We start from the raw sequence: 24906 nt of genomic DNA, 5'->3' as shown, positions 1-24906 counted from the left end.
CTTTGTGGGGTGATGGTGTCCGTCGCGCGGTTGATGTCCGTGACCTTGTGGTTTATGTAGATTCAAGGCTGGATTTTCACCTTCATGTATCGTGTATTGTCAGTCATGCCACGAAGTATTTAGGGTTAATATCTAGGCTTACAAAGAAGTTTCGGCATCCCGATTGTTTCAAAACGTTGTTCCGCGCACTAGTCAGAGCGCGATTAGAATTTGATTCTACGCTGTGTGTAATTTTATTAGAACCCATAAATGTAACCTTATAGAAGCCGACCAGCGTCGATTCGTGCGCACTTACTACGACAGACGTATTCGTAGACGTCGACACTATCGTAACTCAAGTAAGACTCAAGACTTAAGTGTGCTCTCTTTGCGTGACAGGAGACTCGCGGGTGACCTAAAGTTCTTGCCACAAATGGCGTGTGGCCTGACTGTCATGTGTCACTAGCATCGTTGCAGTTTCGGGTTCCGTTACGGAAAAGCAGCAGGTGTTTTGACGTGTTTTACCCTAACATGTCTCAGACTTGCCCCCTGACGCGGTACAGAAGGTGTACAATTCCATTTGACATGGATGTTTTCCACTGAGTGTCCCTATAAAGTTGGCGCACGGTATGCCTGATGTAACTGAGTTCAGCATGCACATAATGTTCTTGTACAAACTTATGCCTTGCTTATTTACTTCAGCATATTATATTGGCGGAAATGCTCTTCTGCTTTAATATTTCATTATGTTCATGTTCTTGTATGTACTAGTGACCTGTAGCCAAGGCTTTACAGCTGCTGACAGAAATAAAGAATACGCAATGGTCTTACTGCCTGCCACCAATTCGCCGTGCAAACTCATCCAAACAAATACCATATGTTAAAACGTAGCAGCGGTTTGGGCTCTATTTCTCTGTACAGCGAGCACGGTCAGGGTCCTACTCACCACGCAGTGCTAACGCTGACGCGCTACAGCACACAAGCATTCCTCGACAGAATTCGTTAGGCATTGTACAGCGTGACGGCAGACGCGAAATTCGCAACGCTCGATAGAAAGCTATACGAAAGGAGCAGATCATTAAGACTGCACCTGTAGTCTTCGTTTGCTGTTTCGTCTTTCAAAGTAAAAAAAAAAAAATCACAGAAAAGACGGTACCATCGCCCTCACTTTATGGTGGTAGAATGAAGCTCGGCTTACAATGTCAGCGAAAGTTAAGGAAGTTGTTGGCGTGCTTCGGGAATGAACGGAGGAGAAAAGGTAGAACTGACAGCACGTTACGCTGTATACGTGCCACAGCAGCTTCTTAAACACATTGCCAGGTTTCCGTTTTTAGAGCTTAAATCCTTCGCAAAGCGATGTTATCAGAACGACCAGGATTCCTTAAGTTCTTCTTCTTTGTTTTCTTTTCCGGTGTTTTTCTTCATAGGTGCGAACCAACGAAGGAACTTATACCGACGAGAGAACGGCACCCTTGAGAAAACGACACATTTTTCCTGTCGAAAAAATCGATTGGGCGCTTTAATGAAAGCGCCCGCCATCTGGTCCTTTCACATAAGGATTCGCGAGGAACTTCTGTGGAAAATATGCCGCGTTAACTAGCATAACATCCGCAAGTTTTATATTTATTTCAGCGCGATTATCGCAAGAAAGTTTTAACCTTCGCGAAATACCGGTTCAAGCGTAGCTAGGCGTAAACGGGAACCGTCGCGTCGGTGGCGCCATCGTCTGGCCCCGCGTTTCATAAGTGAGAACGCACAGCTAGTATTGCAGCAGCCGACCGTATTCTTGCGCGCATTGGCACACGAATGTGGCCGCGGCGTGTGCTCATGCCTGACCGATCACCTGAAAATTGTATGCGCCCCTGTGACGCAATGAGTTTAGAAGCCGTAAATGTATTTAGACATTTGGTCGTATTCGTCTCTGTACACGCCTCATATCGACAATCTTCCCTCGCCAAGCATCATACATTGCCTTCGACCTCGTCACACACACCTGCTGACAGCTAGCTAGCTGAGCAGGCGACGAGGCTCGCGTCATCCGCTATTGCCGTCACCTCGCTAACTCAAACACGTTTCGCGTCATTCACAGATTCCAACATTGCGTTGAATATGCGGGTTTTCTTTCGCCGCAATCGTACAAACACTCCGGGCGCATTTTTCGCCGTCGCCGTGCAGTCCAGGATAAAACCCAAGTGCGAAGAGAACAAGCGGTTTGTGCGCCTTGCGTTGGTGGTCATGTGATACATGTTCTGCGGGTGGGAGAGCAAGAAAGCGATGGTGAGCCGAGAAGAGCGCCGACTTCCCGCGCGCCGCGTTCCCGAGCGCCTATTGAAAGTCCCGTAATCTTACAATCTTGGAGGCGCGGCCCAACTGAAATGATAAAGGAAGCGGCAGTACGGAATGCTCGCTTTGCAACAAGTATGCGTACTCCCTGCTGTAGTTCCCTTCTCATCTCGCCAAGGTTGTGACAGCGAGTGCTAACGGTCATCGAGCGAGATCTGTTCGTGTTTGTCTGCATACGTGTGACACCATGCCTGTTTGGTTAGTGAGAGAACGTTTACAGAAATTTAATGCGGCCTAAATAAATATAAAACTTACATCATGAGATTGTCTAATACTTTGCTATCGCTATGATATCTTCGCATTTCAGGCTGGAACAGCGACTTTCTTGTAATTTCCTTTTCACTCAAAGTTGCGGATGCGGCTACTCCAGCAAGTGCGGCTATTAAACCAGCCTACACGGCACTTTTCGCATGAAAGAAGCGGGGTCAGAGGAGGTGCGGCGTAAATGCGAAAAGCGAGGAGGAAAGCCGTATCGTCCATCTTGGACCATTCGACCGGCAGTGCCTTGCACACGTGTCGCGAGAGCTTACGTATGTGCGCCGTGACCATTCAGGCGCAATGAACAGCCCCACAGCGAGTGCAGCGGGGGCGGAATTTATTGAGGCGATCGAACGCGAACAAAGACGGTGTCCCGTCGGGACGCTTCTGAGGATGTCTCTCCAGTTTCTGATTGCTTTTGTCGCACAAGCGTTCTTTACAGCGCGGACGTTAGTGCGGTGTATACCCGGAGAAATATCTGCACGAAAACTCAAACGGCCGGAAGTATGGCAGTGAACGATGAATGACGCTTGAGTGGACGGGCGTTATCGTTTCCATAAACGCGAAATACCGAATGGACTTGCTGTGACTTGCTACTGTGTTACAGAAGTCTTGCGAGATGATCTGTTTGCAGACCGGGGGACACTAGCGGATGAAAGCCGCCATGCCCGACCGCCCGCATTGTGCAACAATTTCGATGTTTGTACGGTTACAAGACTGCAGAACGGCGTACATCATACTTTTTTTGGTTCGTAGCACTTCCTGTTTCCTCTGACTCTTCGTTATTCCCGATGCTTCAGGATCGAAACGGGGTGCTCTTTCTAGGCTTTCGCTTTATTATTATATTTCTTTCCGCTGTGTGTGGTACTTTGTTGCCGCAGTATATAGTGTCAGCTTATTGCCCCCATTTCTGTCCTGCTCCAATGCTCGCACACTTGCACTCGGCATGTTCATAGTTTCTTTTTTTCTTATAATTCCCATAGATTCTCCCGCCTCCCTTTCCAGTTTCCTGTCCGACACATTTTCTTTGCGGAAGGCGGATGTTGTGCCCCTTTTCCGGGGCAGCCGTCATTCAGCCTAGTCCTCCCGATTCCTTCGAGCTACGTTGTTCTGCTCCAACAACAACAATAATAATAATAATAACAGTGACAACAACAGCGACAGTAACAACGTCGAAGAAAGTTTGACAGAGCGGCGTTACTGTCGCCGAGCCCCAGCATCCATCTCAAACCAAGCGTTGACAACGTTGGGGCGGTTTTCTTCTAAGCGTAAAATCATTCTTCGACCATGCGTGGTTGCGCAAGAGGAATACGAAATGCAGCCTGCATCCGACGAAGTGAAGCTTGGGTGCATCGAGCATCAAAAAGAAAGTCACAACACATGTAGTCTGTGCTCATCGTATAACGAACTTTGACCATCGGCGCCACAGAGGTAAGAACATGCGCTTTAGTGGCAACGTGTGCCACATCGCGACTTGAGCTGTCGCCGCGACCGGAAATTTTTTCATTGAAACAGTAGTACTTAGGATGCTACATTTTACAGTGTGTATTTGTACACAGCCCTCACGGGCACAAGAACACGGATGTTTTCTCTGTATGGCTGACACTAACAAGCAAGAATGTATGACGGCAGTGGACAATAACGCACAAGTTGACAGTCTCCGGACTAGTATGTATTACAGCTCGATTAACCTGACGGCTAATTCAACTGGTGATTTCATCAGAGTTGCCTCGATCCTCGACCAACTGCCTGTACAACGCTGGTAATTTAAGGCGAAAGCCCTAAGTGGCTCGTTGCAATGGCTCATACCCGAAAAAAACGGCGTTAGACCAGTGATGCAAAAAGTCAGCGATGCAAAAATGCCATCGTCAGGAATGGCTCATGACCGCGTAAACAAGCAAAGATGCAATGGCTGAATATGAAGAAACGAAAGTAAGAAATAACGAAACAACAAAGAAAGAAAGAAATCCAAAGAAAGAAAGACGGAAAGAAAGAGAGAGCGAAAGAAAGAACGAAAGAACCTTTAAGTTGTGTATTAGGTGCTCGCATGTGTCGTTGAGGAAGTTGGTCTATAGTGCCATACGGTTACTTCACATTGCCGCTCGTTATGTCTTGCAAGAAGTCTGACCCCCCCTCCTCTCGATCGTATAACTTAATGCATTACCACGTGTGCAGCAAACTTTCGCCTTCACGTGTTACAGGTTTGTAACATGCGCCTGAATTTGTTTCAAAAGCAGTTATGCCACATAAGGAAAAGGTCCTGCCACCCCGAACAACTCATAAGTTCTAACGCCGTCCACAAGTCTTAGGGGGCTCCTGTTCTATCTCTGCCTGAAATATATCCACGACATTGCAATCGCTCCACTATAACCGCTGCAATACATTCGCTTTTCCTTTCCTATAATAAAATCGTCGCAAAAAGTCCCGGTAGCAATACCCACAAAATGATTCTCGATTTGGGAACCTCCTATATAGCTGACCTGCATTGTGGTACCAGTAAAACGCGACCGTAGAAAACAAAATAACATTACGGATTACTGGCTGAAATAAATCGCGCAAATAAGTTATCTATTAGAGTGACGTATACGCAAGGTAACATTTGTTTTATAACCGTTGATAATTACGTTTCAATTAGAGCAAACCGGGAGCTCTGACAGAGCCTGCGCTGCTGGATGCTTTGACATTTCATATCGACCACGCCATCGCACGCCAGCCGTCACCGACGTCGGCTTTCACACCGTCGCCGCACGAAAGCCATTGCGGAACTCTCATTAACAGCTTCGCTGTAAGTCTGCTCAACGCTGGATCACGGCGAAAGTACATACTATATGCGTCCGTATAGCCGGTAGAAGTCACGCTACACGGCATCGATTCCTTACACTCACAACTCTAGATTTTACTCTCTCTCTGGAGAGAGAGAGAGAGAGAGTAAAATCTAGAGTGTAAGGAATCGATGCCGTGTAGCGTGAGAGAAAGAGAGAGAGAGAAGCGGAGAGGAATTTTTAAAGCAAGTACATTTCTTTGGCCCTATTGACCGTTTTCGGGGTTGGTCGGTGGCCAATGGTCGGACTCGGCGAGGAAAACATTCGTTCTGTCTCTCTTTCTCCCTTTCTCTCGTTCGTTGGCTAGTTAATTCGTTTGTTCTATTCGTTTACATTCGCAATCATCGTAGATGGTTTTTCCCCAATTTTCAAAGCATCCGTAGGAATGCGTTGAAATGGTGTACTCGGGTTGACAGTTATCGCGCAGAGCCAGAACATCTTGAAGTCGCATCTCAAGACCCCAATGAGGTATCGGTCACCGCCCGCACAGCTTTCGCCTGTGCTAAAACAGTGTGTTTAAGGCGGGTACAATGTTGTATACCTTAATGTACCGCTCTTTTTTTAGACAAAGAAAGAGAGAGGGAGAGCTAATAATGTCTGAAGAGTTTAGCTTAGAGTCTCACAGGCCTGGCATGCCTTTATACCCCAGCTGAGACGGTGAGGGGTGACAGAAAGGAAGTTAAAAAAAAATTCCCGCAGACACTAACACAAATGATACTTCCGGAGTCGCAATGCGGCTTGATGCAAAGGCTGTGCAATATCACACAACACTAGATATCACCTCGGAGACGCAAGAGCACTTGTGCGCGGCGCGTACGGCTCTCGAGATAAGCAACACAAACATCACGAGCAATGGGCGCGAAGGGTGTGGCGCCCACTCTGAAACAGCCGCACTCTACGTAACGTACCACGTGTACTTTGCAGCTGCGAGCAAAGAGACTGCGCGGTGCATGCCCGACAAGAGCAGAATGCGGAAACTAGGTTTGGTCACACCGCGGAGTGCTTCCCTTTTATTTCCAGCTGTCCGAGTGCCTGGGCGGAAGCGTGTACTCGTCGGGTAAACAGAACACCACGGACGCTCCTTCCTGTCTTTCTTTCTCCGTCCGGTGAGGCCGGGGTCGAGTTTGCGTCGTTTCGAGCATCGTCAGTAAATGGGCTGTGTCGATAAAGGATGCACGCACGTTTCCTTATTACGTCACTTCTACAACACGTATGGGTCGCCTGCGGTGTACACGAAACAAATGTACACAAAAGCATATACATAATTAACGCGCTCGCTTCAGTACAATACGTGCAATGTGTGTGATCACTGAACGCCGACACGATATATATTTTTTTCGTAGAAACCATGGATGTTGCACGCCTCGAATTTTTACAAAATATGCGCATCCATAGGGAATCGAAGGAGTTAATGGGCGCGACTCATTGACATGCGTCTAATGGCAGAAACAACAGAACGAGCCGCTTTGCTGCTGTCTATGAAAGATGAACGTCTTTCTTGCCAAGTTTTTTTTTCTTACTTTTTTCATTTTTTCGTACTACCTGTTGTTATCATCATCTTGTTATCATCGTTTGAACAGTGAACAAAGTATTGTATATAGAGAAGCAGGCAATACAGTAGCTACCAACGTTTCGAATTTCATTCAAATAATTTATTCGAGACAAACCGCTGTGTTGTTGCCCATTGCTGTGACGTACGTCTAAGAGAAAGAAAAGATGCATAGAAAGGCAAGGAAGTTAACTAGAGGAAGTTCCGGTTGGCTACCCTGCTCGGGGGAAGTAGTACAGGGATAAAAGAAAAGTCGCAGTTTCGCTCGAAAGGCGTAGCACCGATTGCGATAGCAAATTAGTAAATAGCTATACGAAGTAACTATAGTACTCTTATAGGCCGTGTAAATTTGTAACCATTCGCTTGCTAACTAAATTAGCAATGATAGAATATGTAAGCGCTACAGAAAGGGGACGTAGAAAGAAACACACACAGAGAGACAGTGCTGTCTCTGTGTGTCTGTTTCTTTCTACGTCCTCGTTCAGTCGTGCTTACACATTCTACCATGGATTCAAACCAACTAGCCCGTCAACGTATTTTAACTAGGTTAACAAGTACGGTGCCACGCGCGCAGAGGTAAACATGAACACACATCGCTGGATGAGCGCGGAAACTCGTTGTCAAAGTGCTAGAGTGAGGAATCGCGGCAGCAGCAGCGATCGAATTGACCGTCATGCACCTCTCGCTTGAAGGCGAACGAAACGTCGAAAGCACAGTGCATACGAAGCTACCGGCACTACGAGCACTCTGCAAACATCGCAGATCGCTGTGAAGATGAGGCCCGCGCCCCCACGGCCACGCTGTAAGCACCAGTCACCCGAGAAGAACGCCTCCCCCCCCCCATCTCGCCGGCTCGCCCTCGCACGCTTTCCTCGCACATACAGCGTACGGCGCGTGGCGATGATTTTATCGCCCTTGGACTTTACACGGAACCTCACGGCAACGGCAACGGCGACAGCAGAAATGCGCCTGGAGTGTCCATATAATTATGAAAGAGAAAGCTAGCGGTATGAGAGAGAAAGAGAGAGAGGGAAAGAGAGAGAGAGACGAGCCCAAACAAAGCATAACTATATGTTGCTGGGCTAATCGGGCCACTCTTATTACGGTGTAATGGGACGCGAGATAAGGTGCAAGTAAGACCGGGAGGGGAAAGACCGCGAGCAACGCTCTTTCGTGTCCTAGAATCGCGATACTATACATACGCATTTGCACAAACAGAAGCGCTTTTGATGCAGGGAAGGAACCGGTCGCCTTGCGTAAAGGTTACGCAACAAACCGAGAGACGAAAGAACAGAACGCGAGAGTGAGGCGCGATGAAACAAATAATAAAGCGCTACGACGGAAGGCGTCTCGGAGAGAAAAGAAGCGAAGGTCGATGAAGGTCGAAGCGGCGCGCTGAGTGCGGGCGCGCGTGCGTGTGTGTGCGACATCGAATATGCGCATCCCCAAACGCGGCTCTCCTATCGAAGAACAGCTGCCAGCAACACGACCGCGCACTCGAGGGCCAGAGTGCACGGGGAGTGCGCCTACGGCGGGGGGAAGCCCCCGCTATCGCGTCTTTCCATGTGGACGACTGGAAATCCTAGACGAAAGGGGAAAGGAACTAAAGGGAAAAAAAATAACGAACAAAGGAAACACGACCCTGCTGATGCCGAAATGCATTCGTCTTGGTCGGCTGACCGGCAGCGCTTTGAGAACCGCAGGAGCAAGTACGCCTAAGGGACAAGTTGCTGACGACGCCGTCAATCTTGAGACCTCTTGCCTATCTGTACCTCTCAAGCCCGTCTTTCCTTACTTTTCTTCGTTAAGCGTTCTATATATATATATATATATATATATATATATATATATATATATATACACACACACACACCAGCAGGAAGCGGCGCAGAATGTCTGTCGTCTGCGGACAAAGCTTCGGCCTTACCTACACAGGGTGGCCACCGTTTACTTTTCTCTTTTAAATTTCCCGCTGTCCTTCGTTCTTTCTCTTTTTCTCTCTTTCCCTCAATTTAATTTTTTGTTCCAGTGTCTCCGATATTTTGCGTTTCGTCCATTTTCGTCATGCATAGTCTTTTCGACCACTTTCGCTTAGTGTATCAGGTTGCTTCGAGCTTCAAACTTAAAACAGTCTCGCAACGCCTGTATTTCGAAACCGCCATCACTTGGCGACGTTGACTTTTCGCACGAGTGCTATGCAAGGTACCTTTCCGAGGTCATGTTAGGCAATATTGCCGAAGGTTCGCGCGGTCACTGCAGCCATAACTTTCTGAAGCGCGGTGTCAGAAGGGCCGATAAGGGGCTGGTTCCTGTGAAAACGTAAGCAAGTGACAAGACCGGGAGAGACTTTACTGAAAACTGAAGATGTCAGCCCTGCTACATGCAAGACTGACGTGGATATGCAGAGTTTGCTACTTGAGATAGGCTGATTGAAACGAAGTGATGAGGACGTGAAACTATAGTAAATAAAGATGTAATAAGAAGCCTAGATGATAAAAGGTAAACGAGTGCCTATAAGCCCTGACTGGTGCAAGTAAAGCTCAGGGCCTTCGTGGCTCGAATTGCGTTCCCATTTCTCCCACGGGATCACCGAAATTTGTTTGTACGTGGCTGTACGCGTTTTTCAAGTCACTGCTTTGCTGCTTCATAAAACAGTGCAGCGACGCAGCGTTACTGACATAACAGTATTATTAACATTACAGTAGGTATTTCAATACGTTATAACCGCTATACGGGAGAAAAGGAGGAAAAGAAGGAAGGAAAGGTAGGGAGGCCAACCAGACGCACGTCCGGTTTGCTACCGCACAAGGGGGAAGAGATATAAGGGACGAAAAGAAAGGAAGGAGAGGGAGGAAGAAAGCTACACTCAGTGCGTACACGAGCAGTTATCCATCACTTCACACCTGCAATCGGTCACTGAGGCCAGTCGATTTCAAGAATTGTGGCGGAGCTCGCGTCGCTTTGTAAGCCTGCGAGGCGTGGGGCAATGGTTCGAGAATTTTGGTCTCTGAAAATCGCTATAGTAGCGTTCATGGCGTGTGCGGCTGCGCTGGGTGCAGCAAAAAGAAAAAAAAGGAAAAAAAACACCGTCACACAACCTTCATATAACCGGTTTTGTGAATTTTGCGCTTTTATATCGGCATGAAGAGATACATCAAATGCCGTCTCTAACGCTGCTCTCAAGTGTTTTATGTGCACGCATTTGTAATCTGAACAAGCTTACGGAAATACAAACGCTCAGAGTAAGCTCTTATGCATATTAACTAGCACGCGCACCCTGCGGTGGCTTTAAACGCGCCCCCGTGCGCTGAGGCACAAAGTCACGCTCGCTCCAGTGCGCGCCGCAGGCAGTTCTCGCAAAACGCACGAAGCAAGCGAACGCGTCCGGCGCACGAAATCCCGGTTAAGCGAGTGGCAACTAAACAGCAATTGTGAGTTTCGTATCAACGATATCTAACGACACTTTGCAACACGTCCCAACGAAGAAAACGAACACGAGAATCATTCACATATAGAGGGGGAATGTTTGTTAATTTTTTTCGAAACAACGGAAACCGCGGCGCGATTACATCGAGAGCGCGAAGGAATAGACAGAACCGGCGGTGCTCGACGCGTGTTTCAAAACACGCTCATTCGAGTGCACAAAGTATTGCTCGCCTTTTTTCCGAATTTCGTAACAAGCCAACAACAACAAAGACAACATCCGCCGGGAGAGACCCCCCTGATAACGCGCATTCGGCTACAAAACCGAGATACACACCCGCGTATGAGGGCGTGTATCTCGACGCTACATAATTCGACGTTTCGAGTGAAGAAGCTTTCGTGTATACGGCTTCAGTGACGGCTGCTCGCGACGGCTTCCACAACGAGCTCGGCGTCAAATGCAGCCTGACCAGAGAGAACGCGAGTCTCAAACAAACACACAAAAGAGAGAGCGAGAGAAAGAGACAGAAACAGAAAGGAAGCTAAGCAAACCGGGAAATGTTTGTTCCACTCAACTGTGTGATAGGCCGCGGGAGAAATTCATCCTCAGCGGACACCAAAAAAAAAAGAAGAGCAAACAAACAAAAAAGTACGCGCAACCTGACGAACAAAGAGCACCCGGGGAAAAGAATGAACAAGAAAACACCAATTATCGTGTGCATTCAGAGCATGGCGAGAGGGGTTGAGAGAAAAAAAAAATGATTCGCGTCGAAGTCGTCGATGTATACAAAGCCAATTCGGCGCAGTGTTTTCTGCCCAGTGAACGAACCGGCGGTGACGTGCGGAGCCAATTACACAAGAGCTTAGTCAAGAAACGAGCAAGGCTACAAGAAAAGTAGCACACGATTCACGCTCGGCTGGCCAATTCGTTTTTCTCCCGTCCCTTTAGTCACGTTTCGAGCCTCGGTCCGACTTTGCTCCAGAAGTCGGAATGCGTATAAGGACGCGCTTTTTTTTCTCTCTCTCTCTTTTTCTTTCTTCCTCGTTCAGAGGATTTCTTTTTCTTGTTCTTTGTCGAACACGCTAACCGATCCCAGTTTCGCGAGAGCTTGCGAGCGTGCTCGCCGAATACGGGCGTGCTGGCTCCTGATTATCCCCCAAGCGCCAGCGGAGGAGACAGGCTGGTTTGTTTTGAGGAGTTCGGGTGGAAGGCAAGCCAAGCCAAGCCGACCAGACTCGAGCACGCGCGTTGTGCTCGAAGCCTAATAAAGGCGCGTTCTCGTCCCTAAACAGAGCAATACATTCACGCCTGCACGATGCAGTGGCACGTGTATTGCACATAGAGCGCTTGGCGGCGTTGACGTCCTCGTGCCTGTCGTTTGCGTGGAACAGCTCTCTTATTACACGCTGCAGTAGTCCCGTCGTCGTCCTGACAACGCGAAACCCGTTTCCTTCATCTTTTTTTTTATTATTATTTTACCTCCACAAGTGTGCGAAGTTGAGCTATAGCTAGTTGGTTAGTGCTCGACATTGTACTAACAGCGCAGGCGTCATCGGCAAGGCGGGTGTACATGTATGGGACGACGAGTTGACACTTCAGCGCCCGTGTCGCGTCAACATCGCTTTCTCCTGACTATACTCTGACGTTTTTATTCCCGCCGCGTATTCCTTATTACGCCCCTCCGCACCTCCTTTTTCTTTCTTGCTCCTTGGACGTTCGCGGTTTCCTCAACAGATATGAAAAAAAAAAGGAGCGTCTGCCTTATTTTTCTGCATCAGTATATAACCACATTTGCGCAATAAATAAATAAATAAATAAATAAATAAATAAATAAAATACGCGTTTCGCTTCGCTTGCCTTTAGCCGGCCGGCGAAAAGTCCTGTGAGGGCCCATTTCTCGCAGGCTGCCATGCATGACGTGGTCGAACGTGACATACTCTTGCTGTCTTACACGAGCGACGTAAGAGTAGAGTGCGCGTGTACGTTGGTGAACACGGGATGTGTCCTTTTCGGGGGCTTCATTACAAAAGCTGCTCTTTCTTGCAGCAGCGGCTTAGCTGGTTGGACTAGCAAAAAAAACTATAGACGAGTGCCATTGCAAGCTACTTGCGGAACACAGACCGTTTCCGCGACGAGTCAACTCCCTCGAGCAGACGTGAATTTTCCATTACGAAAATACCCGGTCCATGGTCATGCTCCACTAAAAAGAGATGTGCTTTGACAGCCTTGTGGGGTTGCTCTTTAGACAGCAATCTAATTCATTTGATTTAATTTATAGTCTTTTTTTATTAACTCTATGTATAACGAGCGTTTGATGTCAGGAATACTTGAAAAATGACATTCATGCACGTCGAGCCTTTCGAAGTGTTTTTTATATCGTTCAGATGGATGTTAACTGCTCTTACTTAACGCGGATTCACACGGCTAGGTCGTTCCTCCTGGTTTAGACTTTCTTTCTTTCTTTCTTTCTTTCTTTCTTTCTTTCTTTCTTTCTTTCTTTCTTTCCTTGCTTACATTCGCGATTTTTGTAGACTTAGTATGCTTTTTGTTTGAGGTATGTGTGACTGTGCTTACATTGGGGAAATGGGTAGTTAAAATTCCTCAACCATGTACTTGGTTTGCGCGCTATAATGTAGTCTACACGCCCCAGCCACGCTCCCAAGTGTTCAAGCGCGCCACCAGGCACTCGGGAGGGGCGAAGTCAACCGGGTGGGAGACAAGGCGTAGACCCACAGGGTCCAGGTCCTTGGTCATCTGGCCCCGCAGTCATGTCAAAGTGCTCAGCGAAGAACACCGTCTACTACGACGAAACAGACAGCATCTGCTGAAAAGGAGAAAACCCTTCTCGACGAAAAAAAAAAGAAGCGTAAACCATATGTCGACGCTAAAGAAGACAAGGTCGACGCAACCGCGCGTGAAAGACTGTACAAGTAACATCAGGTGGTGGTGGTAACAACTTTATTGATATTCTGCTCAGTTATGTGGCAGTCCCTAATCCTAGGATGGCCTCTCATGAGGAGCGACCCTTTCGGCCCAGGCAACGAGGGCTTTTTGTAGTTTTTCATCCGGCGTTCTGAGCAGCTCCTACCACGTCTGTTGTGAGGGAGCTGGCAGGAGCGACCTGGGAGGGGGTAAGCCCTCGCACCCCCAAATAATGTGATTTTGGGTAGCCAATGTTTGATTTGTGCAATTTTGACATATTGGGTTCCATTGCCCGTTGGTAATTATGGCCAGCCAATGTGGGCTGGGGAACGACTTAGTTTGGATTCGACGCCGGATTGAGGCTTGCGCTCGCGTGAGGCTTGCGTTTGGAGGCGGGTAGATTCGCATTTTTTGCTTGTAGTAGTTTGTTATCTCGTGGTATGTCGTCGGTGCCTCATCTATGGGATCCGAGTCTGAGGGGCACACCTCCCGGTTGATTAGACGTCGGGCTACCCAGTGCGCCTCCTCATTCCCTTGATTCCCCGAATGGGCAGGAACTCATACGAGTTCTACAGTATTTTCATTTGTAAGGTCCCGTAGGACTCGCGCTGCACAGACGCCTATGCTGCCTCTCGAAAAGTTGACTATTGCCCTTTTTGAGTCGCTTACGATAGTTTGCACGGAGGGATTCATGATGGCCAAAGCAATGGCAGTCTCTTCCGCTTCCACGATGGACACTGTTTTTATGGTCGCGGCGTTGAGGATACTTCCCTCTCCGGTCACGACGCTCACTACGTAAGTTTAGTGATTTTGCTTTGCTGCATCGACATAAGCGGTGTGCTGGTTGCTTTGGTACCTTTCTTGAATGGCCTTGGCTCTGGCAGACCGCCTCTTGTCGTGTCTCCCAGGGAGCATGTTCTTGGGTAACGGTTTTATAACCAAACGGCGTTTGACCGCACCGAATAATGTTGTTCTTCCTGCTGAATTCATAACGGGATTCAGCCCGAGTTTACTTAGAATGACCCTGCTAGTTGCGGTGCTGGAGAGTCGTTCACGTTGGGCTGTTTTATGGGCCTCCGCGAGTTCGTCTAGGGTATTGTATATACCTAGCTCAAGTAATCGTTCAGTGTTCGCGTACCTCGGGAGACCAAGGGCAGCTTTATAAGCTGTGCGAATGACGCTGTTAACCTTTTCCTTGTCAGAAAGGCGTAGGTGGTAGTAAGGAAAGGAATACACGATTCGACTGATGAGGAAAGCCTGTGTCAGATGGCAGATATCAGCCTCCTTCATACCGCGGCGTCGTGTGGCTACTCGTCTGATTAGGTCACATATTTGGCGGGCTGTCGTCTGTAATCGGGCAATCGCCTCAGAATTATGTGTGTTATGTTGAATTAGCATGCCCAGAACTCTTATAGTCAGTACGGGCGGAACTGGGCCTGGGGTTGATTTATTTCGGATGACGAGAAGCTCCGATTTTGTCGGCGAGCACGCTAGACCATTCCGTCGCACAAAATTTTGTACGGTATCAGCGGCCGCTTGTAATGCTTCCGTGATTTCTCCATCGGAACCGCTATTGGTCCAGATGGTGATATCATCGGCATAAATGGAGTGTTTGATATGCGGGATCCTTTCCAGTAATGTAGGCAGGTTTCGCATAGTTACATTAAAAAGGAAGGGGAGAGGACCGCGCCCTGAGGGGTGCCCCTTGTACCTAATCGAAAATGTCCGCTTTTAATGTCCCCAAAATGTATTTTTGCAGTGCGATCCTTGCGAAAGCTTGTAATATAGCTATACGTGCGCTTCCCGACATTCATTTGGGCTATATTTGTGAGTATTGAAGCATGTGACACATTGTCAAACGCTTTAGTCACGTCCAGCCCTAGAATTGTACGGGTGTCCCTTATAGGGCCCGGGTGTAGGATATCTTGCTGAATTTGCCACATAATGTCTTGAGTTGACAGATTTGATCTGAAGCCTATCAACGCATGGGGCAGCAGCCCATTGCTTTCAGTATAAACAGTGCAAGTTTCGCACTAGAAATCGTCGCGTCCTTGCCCTGTCTCCATGGTCTACCGGAAGCTTGCAGCCCGCCGACAACGCCACGCTACCCAATAGTAACGCCGGTCGAGCTTCGAGAAACATGCGTCGCAACATCCCCCAGAGCAGGTTGCACCAATGTGATTGAGGAATAACAACAACATTTTTGGCTATGCCTCAGGAGAAGAGGCATTTGCCAAAGAAGAGACTGTGTCAGCAGTGGTGGTGGGTCCGGCGTGCTCTAAAGACTTCGAGTTCCGAGTGGCGTGCGGTGAGGGATTACGAAGGCAACGGCGACAAAAGTCGGTCTTGAACCGATCGGCGCGGAAAAAGGCCTTTTCCGCGGATCTCGCCGTTGCCGAATTGGATTTCGCGTCGCTCTTGACGCCGGAGTCCCCAGTGTGAACGTGCCCCAACTTCGAGAAAAACGGGTCCAGCAGGAGACGAAAAAAAATATTTTACAACTTTTTTTTCCCAATGTGTGTACTACAAATACGTGAACTGCTATCGTTGCCCATGGGATCGAAACCCAATCAGCCCAAGCACTCGGGCACACGAGAGCTTCGACCGACAACATTTTCGCCGAGAACTCTAACTAGTGCTATAAACTTTGTGTATACAGTTTCCAACAACTTTTTTCTCTTGCGAACCAATCGGTACAACCTTAACCGTAAACAAACTTGCCGGCTTCTCTACCGAAGGAGCCTTTATTGCCACTTTTAAATTTTTTATCAACTCCGAGCTTTTTTTTTTTTTCTCCCCTTAATCCATATAACTTGGAAGTTCTGACAGGCATGCATATACATTACATGAAGCCTGTCCACTTCCTATTTATCGATCGGGAAGTATATAATACACTTTCTCTCGCATCGATCTCAGTGCCTTTTTTTTTCTATCATCGACTGACATGTCGGAGAATTCACTCACAGAGATCGACCACAACGCGCAATGTTATTCGTTGACCGTGAGCCGAAAACTGGACACTTCACTATAGAAGTCTGAGTTCGATATTACCAGCGTGATCATCTGATCGAAGCAGGGGTTTCGAAAAGTCGTGGCACTGCCATGTGCATGTGGCACTCACGAGTCAACAGGTCCAGTCTGTCAAAACGAGCCGAGGGCCATATCCGAAAAGAAGAACGAACGAAGAGAAACAAAAACTGGGCGCGCAATTAAATGAAAGTACCCTGCACGCCTGTTTCTTATCGTCGCAGAGAAGTCCGCGCGCGCGCACGCACAAAACACACACACACACACACACACACACACACACACACACACACACACACACACAAACTACGCAGGCGAGTGCACAAGCCATTGTACGAAGCCATTGTGAATGCAAATGAAGCACAAGGCAGGCTTGAAAACAGCGCAGTGCTCCGGCTAGTCCTACCAAAGGGAATCGACGCAAGGTCGACAAAGAAATGAGTTAACCAGGCAAACAAACGGAACGTTCGTATGTTTGTGGTGGAACGTAGATCGAAACTTACGTCATATCGGAATATTACGGCGTACATAATGGCCCCTAGTAAAATTACTTTGAAAGCCTCAAGGGTGGCGCAAGGCTCTAAAGGACAGCCATTCATAAAGCACGTGGCGCTGTTGTGGTCAAGGAGAACAATGAATGCGCGGAGTCAGTTTCTGGTTGTGCCGCGCATAAACGCGAATGACTATTTAGGTAACGTTAGCCAAGCTCTTCAACGAAAAAATGAAAAATTGAGACGCACGGTGAAAAATACGATTTGAGGACATATATGGTGTTCGGTCGTCAGACATCTGGCAACCAAACAACGTAGGTCTTGTAATTGTACCTTGCGCCCTGTTTTCGTTGAAGAGCTTGGCTAACAATAGCTGGGACACATGGTACAGTCGAGCGCATCTACAATGAAATGACATGGCTGACGAAGGCACGCGAAAGACACAGTGCTAACGTCCAACAATATGTTTTTATGTTGGGGTGCCGTGCTTTACTTATACTCTCTGCCTACCGCATCAGAAAACACTTGAATTAGCGCAATCACTTATTCCACAGACAAAAATAAAGACCAATCTAACAATAAATCTAGCACAGACACCACTCGTACATATGCGCCACAATCGTACTCCAAGATGTCATACCGACAAGCCCGCACTGCAGCACTAGTTGGCTTTATTGGAATGTGACCGAAGATTTCTTCAAGTCGGGACAAGGGGGCGGACGTTGGACTATATAGTCGGACGAAGAACAAGCTCGGGTTATCACCTGAGCAGGCCGTAGTTCGAGAACACGCGAAATTACAATTGTTATTAAGTCCGCGGGCGAAGAGTCTGAAATACCAAGCTGCTGGAACTTGCTCAGCAGCACAGAGCGAGGCCTAGTGTAAAGTTGGGCTTTATAAAACATAAAAGGTAGCGCTCGAGCTATTCACTGGCAAGCCGGGCATACATGGCTCGGCGCCCGTTCATGCCGGTGCTGGCGGTGTGATATGTTACCGTAGCACCCCATGCCTGAGCCTGAGCAGATTAATGGTCTTTGCGCGGTAGGTTAAAAGACGTTGGTAGAGGGCAGCGATCCCTTGGCGACAACCGGGTGCGAGAGTGTTGTGGAGGGTAGTGAAGTGCTGTGAAGTGCGCTGAGTGGTGACAAGGACTGACGTCTTCAGCCTCACGTGGACAGTACGCTCGAGGCGCTTCACCCCTACCCACCGACCCTATGCGCGCACGCCCGCACGCGCACACAAACATATACACGTACGAAACTTCCATGAATACAATGAGGTACCAAGGCTTTCACTGCGACAGCGAGAAACTGACGTGCAGACTGCTCTCCTTCGCTTGCGTGGCAGGAATAGATGCCGATGTATCACATGCATGCTTGCGACAAAAGAATCCTCGCTACGTCTGCTTTTTAGTGTGCAGGGGTAACTGCGCATGGCTACCGCACATTATAGGTTAAATGTGTCAGCTGCCCTCTAATCGCACAAGCGAATCAGCATTGCGATAAATCAGTCTCTGGCAGCGAGACCAGCTGGGAACGCAGAGTGCTGACAGCTCTCTCTTGTGGTGGGGATTAGCTCGGGCGTTTGTTGGAAGATATAGTCGTGCTGTCCACGGCGTCCGCATATGAAGGCCCACGCAGCACTCATAAAGCGGTGGTGAACAAGCAAGCGGAACATGCGCGTTCTGAGGAGAACCATCAGCTTTTCTGTTACCAGGGGTAAATGTTCAATCAATAGAGAGATAATTCAGTCAGTTAATCGCGTAATCTAGTCATTAAGTAAGCAAATCAATTACAACATAAGTTGGCGATAATCGAGTGTGCTGCAGAAGCCGAGAGACGATACTAACACGGAAGGCAGGATGGTTGTACCACAGGTATACACGGTGCGTTATACAGTACTGTGGAGATAAATCTGGGAGTGAGACCCCCGCGTCTCATGGCGTGCAGTTAAAAGCCGCCGACTACAAATCAGAACGTGATAACCAGTAGCCCTGTTGCTGGCGCATCGGGCGCCACAGTGACGTCCCGTTCACGCAACGCGGCATATGCAGCTGGCATTATGCCCGAGCGAGACGGGCACTGCAAAAAAAAAAAAAAAGAAAGAAAAGAAAGGATAGGAAGGGCCGGCCAGGTTGCAGGAATATCTGTGCACCATTGGCGTCGAGAAGCGGGTCTGGTATAGGCACCACAACCGGCAGCAGCAAGCAGAGGCGCGGCACATGCCTGCGTCGTTCCCAAAAGTGACACGCCCGACTGCGTCCCCGCTATAGGCCTCGAAACAAATCCAACAAACACAGACGCGCGCGCGAGATCTCAATGGCGCCGGCCGAAATAATCGACCCGCGCGATCTTCGCGACGCCGCCAGGAACAGTTATAGAAGTTCGCGCAGATTGGCACGCACGAGCGCCACCGTCTCGTCGCACGCTTGTCTGTGCGAGTGCGCGCGCGGTGAAGATGGCAGCAGACGAGTAGCGCACGTGACTACACAGGCAGCCCCACACTCAGCCCCTCACCGCGCACCCCTGAGGGCTCTAAAGTTAGTCTGAAAGTGCGACCCCCTTGGAAAGCGCGGGCGAGTTAGCCGCGCATGCAGGGGCAGTTCTCGAGCAATACACGAACAAACCGTCGCCAGCTTTGCTTGACTGGCAGCGAGTTACCCGCAATTCGTCGGTATATAGTTTTCACTCCGCTTTTACGCTTGACTGACAGAGGCGGGGGTGGGAGGGAAGGGGGGGGGGAACTTCAAGTGTACTTCAAGTCAATTTCTGCTGCGAGAAACTGCGCAGTGACATTGATTGATTGTGGAGGGATTGCAAAATGCGCCAGGCCGTGTTATGCATGCCTTTTCATAACCGCATCACGCTCCTATACATGTCGAGTCCAATTTTCGTGGCATACACAAAGTGCAACCAATCACAACTATAAAGCTGCGCGCGCGACAATCTCGAAAAAAGATTGATAATTAGTCATTTCCAATTTAGGACACAACCTGCTTTGGCCAGGGAAAGCTGATGGAGAGGCTAATTCGATTACATTTCCTTGTCTACTTTGGTGAAGACAAACCGATGCATGGTATTTTCAACTCCCAGTTTTTTGCTTAAAACGGAGGTCCAGTACACCTAAACACTACAAAACACACTCGCAAACCTCAGAGCGCCTTAAATAATTTATTATAATAGTTTTTCTCCAGCCAGTTTCGAGTTGCGATTTCGTTTCTACGGTGTCTTGACGTCATGACGCCGCAGAAGGTGGTCACGTGGCAGCAAGACGTTGCGACATTTTGACACTCGCTCCGGCTTGCTCGGTCGTCTGCTACGCGGCATCATCGGCCCTCACAACAAGTAGCAGCATGCAGGAGGCGACCGAGCGAGCCGCAGCGGGTGATGAAACCTCGCTATGCCCTGCTCCCACGTGACCACTTTCTGTGTCATGACCACACGACACATTGGCCTCCTGGGAAATGAAAACGAAACTGGTAGTATAGAAAAAGCTATTATAATAAATTATTTAGCGCGCCCTGAGGCTTGTCAGTACTTTTTCTGCGGCTTACAGGTGCAGCTAGGACCTTCATTTCACGCAAGAAAACGTAGAGTCGGAAATATCATGTCAGTACTCCCTTAATAAAGAAATTTCGCGCAGTCTGCAGTCGGGAGCTGACGCATACACAACTCACACGATCTCGAATACGCGATATAAAGACGGCTTCAGTTGCACACTTTCAGGGCTTTCAACTATACGGGGTCTTTAGAATTTACCCTTGCGGCACCACAGCTCCGCCAATAAAAACTCGGATGAACGTACGTTATTTACACGCTACACGTGTAGTTGATGCTTAGGATCATGACAACAGGTCTCGACACACCTCAGATGCGATTACAGCCTGGGTCGCGCGTGTCATCCGAATTGACCGAGTAGACGCAGACGTTTATTAAGGCGCCTTAAGTAGCTCGTACGCCCGATGGTCTGGAAGACGCCGCGTCCGGTACAGAAAGTCATGTGAGCTCGCATCGAGCGGACATGCGCTCGTGCCACTGCTCGCGCCTTCGTCGTCTTCTTCCACAGCTGGCTCCGATATCGCTCGCCATGCCAAAAAAAAGGGGCAAAGTTAATTAAGATAAGAGCTAATTCAGGCACTCGAACCCACGAACTGCGGTGGGAGTCGAACCCTCGAGCTTATGTGGAAGTCGAGCCCACAACCTTTGGTGTTGAGGAGAACTTAATTAAGGCAACGTTAATTAAAATATAATTATTTACGGTACTCGAACCCACGACCTTTGGTGGGAGAAAGCAAGTGTAACAAGAAGTCAACTGTCACGGGACACACTATGTATTCCTTAATTATACACGCGTCCACCCGCCATCTCCTGTCACAGCACGAGCACCGATATGCCTAATAAGTGTAATCGCAGGCCTTTTCGAATGTGCCTGTGGCGATTTGAGCCGTTAAGGGCAGTGAAAGATATTCATTCATTTTTTCGAACTGACTTGATTTTTCGGACGTTTTCGCAGCCCCTAGGGAGTCCGAAAAATCCGACGTTGACTGTACAACTAAGAGGAAACTAAAGGTGGTCTGTGGGGCGAGCGCGCGGCGGAAGGAAAACGACAACAGAAAGGACCTTGTTAGGAATGACCGGCCGGGGTGGCAACGTGCCAGCTATTTCAGCCCGCTGCACGTGCTTCGACCGACCCGCGGTGGCGGCGCCCTTCGGAGAACGAGCGAGGACGACAACGCTAACCGACAATGCTACTAGTTTGGAGGATCGGTGACGACAGCAGGGCTGGCCACGTTTGGCGCCCCGTGCATTGCTGGTTAATTTGCCGGGTCGTCATGGTCTCTCTGCGGCAGGGGGAGCTGCCCTGGCAAAAAGGTGCTTTGCGGTACGGGGGCCCCAGGATTCGTCACAGTTTGCTGACACACGTGGCGACTACAGGAAAAAGGCAGCTCTGGAATTTAGCGGCGCCGGCTGGGGTCGGGCGTGACCAGCTGACTACGGGGACACCAGGCAACCGATACCACGACGACTGCGCTGCAAAGGTCGTCGGCCCTCGAGAGAGCACTGAAACCTTTGAGGCACTGAAACCTGTGCGGCACGTGTGTGTGAGCCCCCCTCCTCCAAAAAGGCGTGTAGTCTGCGATGACGTCGAACGATGACGTCGAACGGAGTGTTTATAAGCAGCGATTGTCGGCTGCTAGAGTGTGCTCGTTGTCGTGCTCGAAATGTACTCGTGAGCTGTGTGCTCGTTTGCTGTATGCTTTGTCTTGCGGGCTCCATTTGGGAGTCACACTAGACTGTGTAAATGTATCCCATGTTCAAATGTAAATAATGTAAATAAACCCTGTACGCCTAGTTCCTCCCAAGTTCCTCTCTACGACCTTCAACTCCTTCAAATGGTGGTGGCGGCGAGATCGTCCGACAACTCCTACATCTGGTTAACAGCGGTGGGATCGTCCGATTAATCTAATAACCTACGCATTGAGAAATACGGGAAAGGAAGCCTGCCGCCGCTTCTTTGAAGGAGCTATAGTTCAGAAAAGAAAGGGTTGGCTGACGTCGAGATGCAGGTGTTCTTCATCCAATCCAAAGTAAACTCTTTAAAGCAGTGAAACGCAACACTGAGGCGTTGTGCGGGGGCTGAGAGTATGTCAGGACAGTTGAGGTGCAACAACGCTTTCGAATGGAAATGTCAAGTTATTTAATGAATTTTTCTCGAGCGAGCAGGCTTTCGCCTTCACCCTCTTTGGCGCAAAAAAAAAAAAGAAAGCACCGGCAAAGCGTTTGCATATAAGTGCCGACTTGTAAAGGTAGGTGACACCTACCTGGCGCCCATCTGGCGTGCGCCGAAGGCGCGAACGCGGCTAGCAGCAGCAGCAGCAGCAGGCATGACGGCGCTAAGGGGCTCAGCCGCATCGGGCAACACGGCCGCGGCGACGCCACGCAGCTCCGCCTCCAGAGGCTCCACCCTGCGACACAAAGCGGCGAACGCATCACTCAACGGCTCACAGGTCTCCCATCGGAGTGCAACAGCGCATGCTGTGAGCGTAACCTCGTGAAAGACGAACCGCACAGAAACGGTCCGTGCAAGATGGATCCATAACGTTTTGAATATTTTTTTTTTATACGAGAGGTATTTTATAGAAAATGTTTACTTTGCGTCCGCGCGCTTTGTCTGCCCATTACGCGGCCTTTCGCTTGCACATGACTTATAAATATCATGTAGATTACTTTAGGGTATCTTGGAGGGCTTTTGATAGATTTTCTATAAACGTCCCGTAGATTATTATGTATTCCAGTAGATTTGCATTGTTGACTGGCCTGCAGGCGTCCTAACGGAACATTGTTTACTGAAAGGCCCAAAATCCGTCAAGTATTCTACTCGATGAAACCATCTGCCCCGGGCCATTAAAAAAGAACTTGAAATTGAAGCAAGGAATATAGCTGAAGCGTATAATGCAGACGTGAACGCGCTGACACGTTGATTAAACTGGACAAAATGCCAGGTGAACCATTTCATGCTCTCAGTTCCATCAGCACTGGTGCTGCTTGCGCAAACGGCGGAGCGCAGCGACGGGATGAGATATTATCTAGACAAGTGGTGGGAGCAACGTGCAAGTTTCATTCTCGAATAAAGGCTTTGAAAGACGACGCTAAACGACTGGCGAGAACATTGAGTAACACACTGCTGCAGTTCCCTCTAACCATGCGCATACCTTAATGGCTCAATTGGGCGCAGTACACCGAGACGTAACGTTTTCCAGCGTTTTTTCTTAAATTTTTGTTTCTCCTTCGACATCGAATAGTCGAGTACGGTTAATTTCCAGCTAGAGTCTGTGCCACGTTTACAACGCGCCTCATATATAGCTAACATCGGCATCGGTCCACTGTGTTCGGCCTGCGGCCCATCAAGAAGTGCTATGCGTCGTTGAATCCACCGCCTCCCGGCGAAAGACCACTACACTGGCGGTTTGTGTGCTTTTACGCGTGCCTAAAACGCTTCATTAAACAATAATCTCGCCATCATCAGGAGGCCGTACGCTTGAGGATCAAATGCGGCCCGTGCCCCTCGTGGTCATGCGCGTTATTTACGACGCATGCGCGGACTAACCGTTAAGTATTAAAGAAAAAAATGGGTAATAGGCCTGCCCAGCACGTGCCCTACCAGAACGCGCCGCGCATGTTGCTCGTTTAATCCAGCGCAGAATTCATTAGAGCGCATTCTAGAGGCTTGTATACTTACGAGTTTCGTTATTTTAATTACTTATAGCGCTTCCTCTCGGGCAGGTAATTATTTGGTGCATCCGACTTCGAAAGCACTAACACCCGCAGAAGCAGGCTGGAGAGCTGCAGGGCTAGACGGTATTTATTCACTGTGCGCTTCTTGCTGGACTCTTTCGTGAAACGTAGCCATTAGTAGAGGGGCGCGAATTAACACAAACACACGAACGGCACTCGTCCTGTCCACATACTTCGTCTGCGTACGTGTTAATTTGAGCCCTCTACAGTATTTTTTTAGGTATTGACGCAAGAACAAAAAACGCCTACTGAGACAGATACAACAAGCGCTTACTAAAACTTATTTATTCGAAGCAAAAATTACATATATCGGCGATATCCGAAGCAGAGAAATAACATGAAAAAGAAAGAGCACGTGGTTTTGGATCAAGTACTGCCTATATGAAAATGCGCAGCGTAATAACGATATAGATGGATAGCTTACGCACATGTCACAGTTATTAAAGGAAAATGCCTTTAATAACTGCCTTTAACAAAAATGCCTCAGCAATACTCCTGGTTGTCATATCATTACTAGCGTGTGCACAAGTGCGCGCATTGGGATGTGAGAGGCAGAGGGGGGGAGGTCACTTTCTCGGCAAGAGAGAGAGAGAAGTTCAAGGATACGAAATGCAGAAGTCCGCCTGAGGTTTCATTCCTCTAGCCAGCTACTCGGCGTTGGGGGAAGGGGAAGAGGGAGAGAAAGAGGGAAGATAGAAGCGCATGATGGGTGACGATGACGAGAGAAGGAAAACGTAAAACATATGGCAAGCAATTTGGCATGCTCAAAGCCTACAGTCCAGGCCCGTACTTTTTA

General features: G+C 48.7%; 1 protein-coding gene across 6 annotated transcripts in view; it reads right to left on the bottom strand.

The window, feature by feature from the left end:
* Positions 1-24906, bottom strand: part of LOC126520842 (uncharacterized) — a 383777-nt gene that overhangs the window by 186434 nt on the left and 172437 nt on the right. For all 6 annotated transcript variants that reach the window (XM_055065013.2, XM_055065027.2, XM_055065028.2 and 3 more), the window contains exon 2: positions 22637-22780. In XM_055065013.2, the coding sequence (XP_054920988.2) occupies positions 22637-22727 (91 nt within the window). In that variant the 5' untranslated portion in view covers positions 22728-22780. The remainder of the gene's footprint in view (positions 1-22636; positions 22781-24906) is intronic.

This window comes from Dermacentor andersoni, chromosome 3 (genome assembly GCF_023375885.2).
Source record: "Dermacentor andersoni chromosome 3, qqDerAnde1_hic_scaffold, whole genome shotgun sequence".
NCBI classification, from domain to species: Eukaryota; Metazoa; Arthropoda; class Arachnida; order Ixodida; family Ixodidae; genus Dermacentor; species Dermacentor andersoni.
The sequence above is the reverse complement of the archived record's forward strand: the minus strand, read 5'-3'. Positions and strand labels throughout refer to the sequence as shown.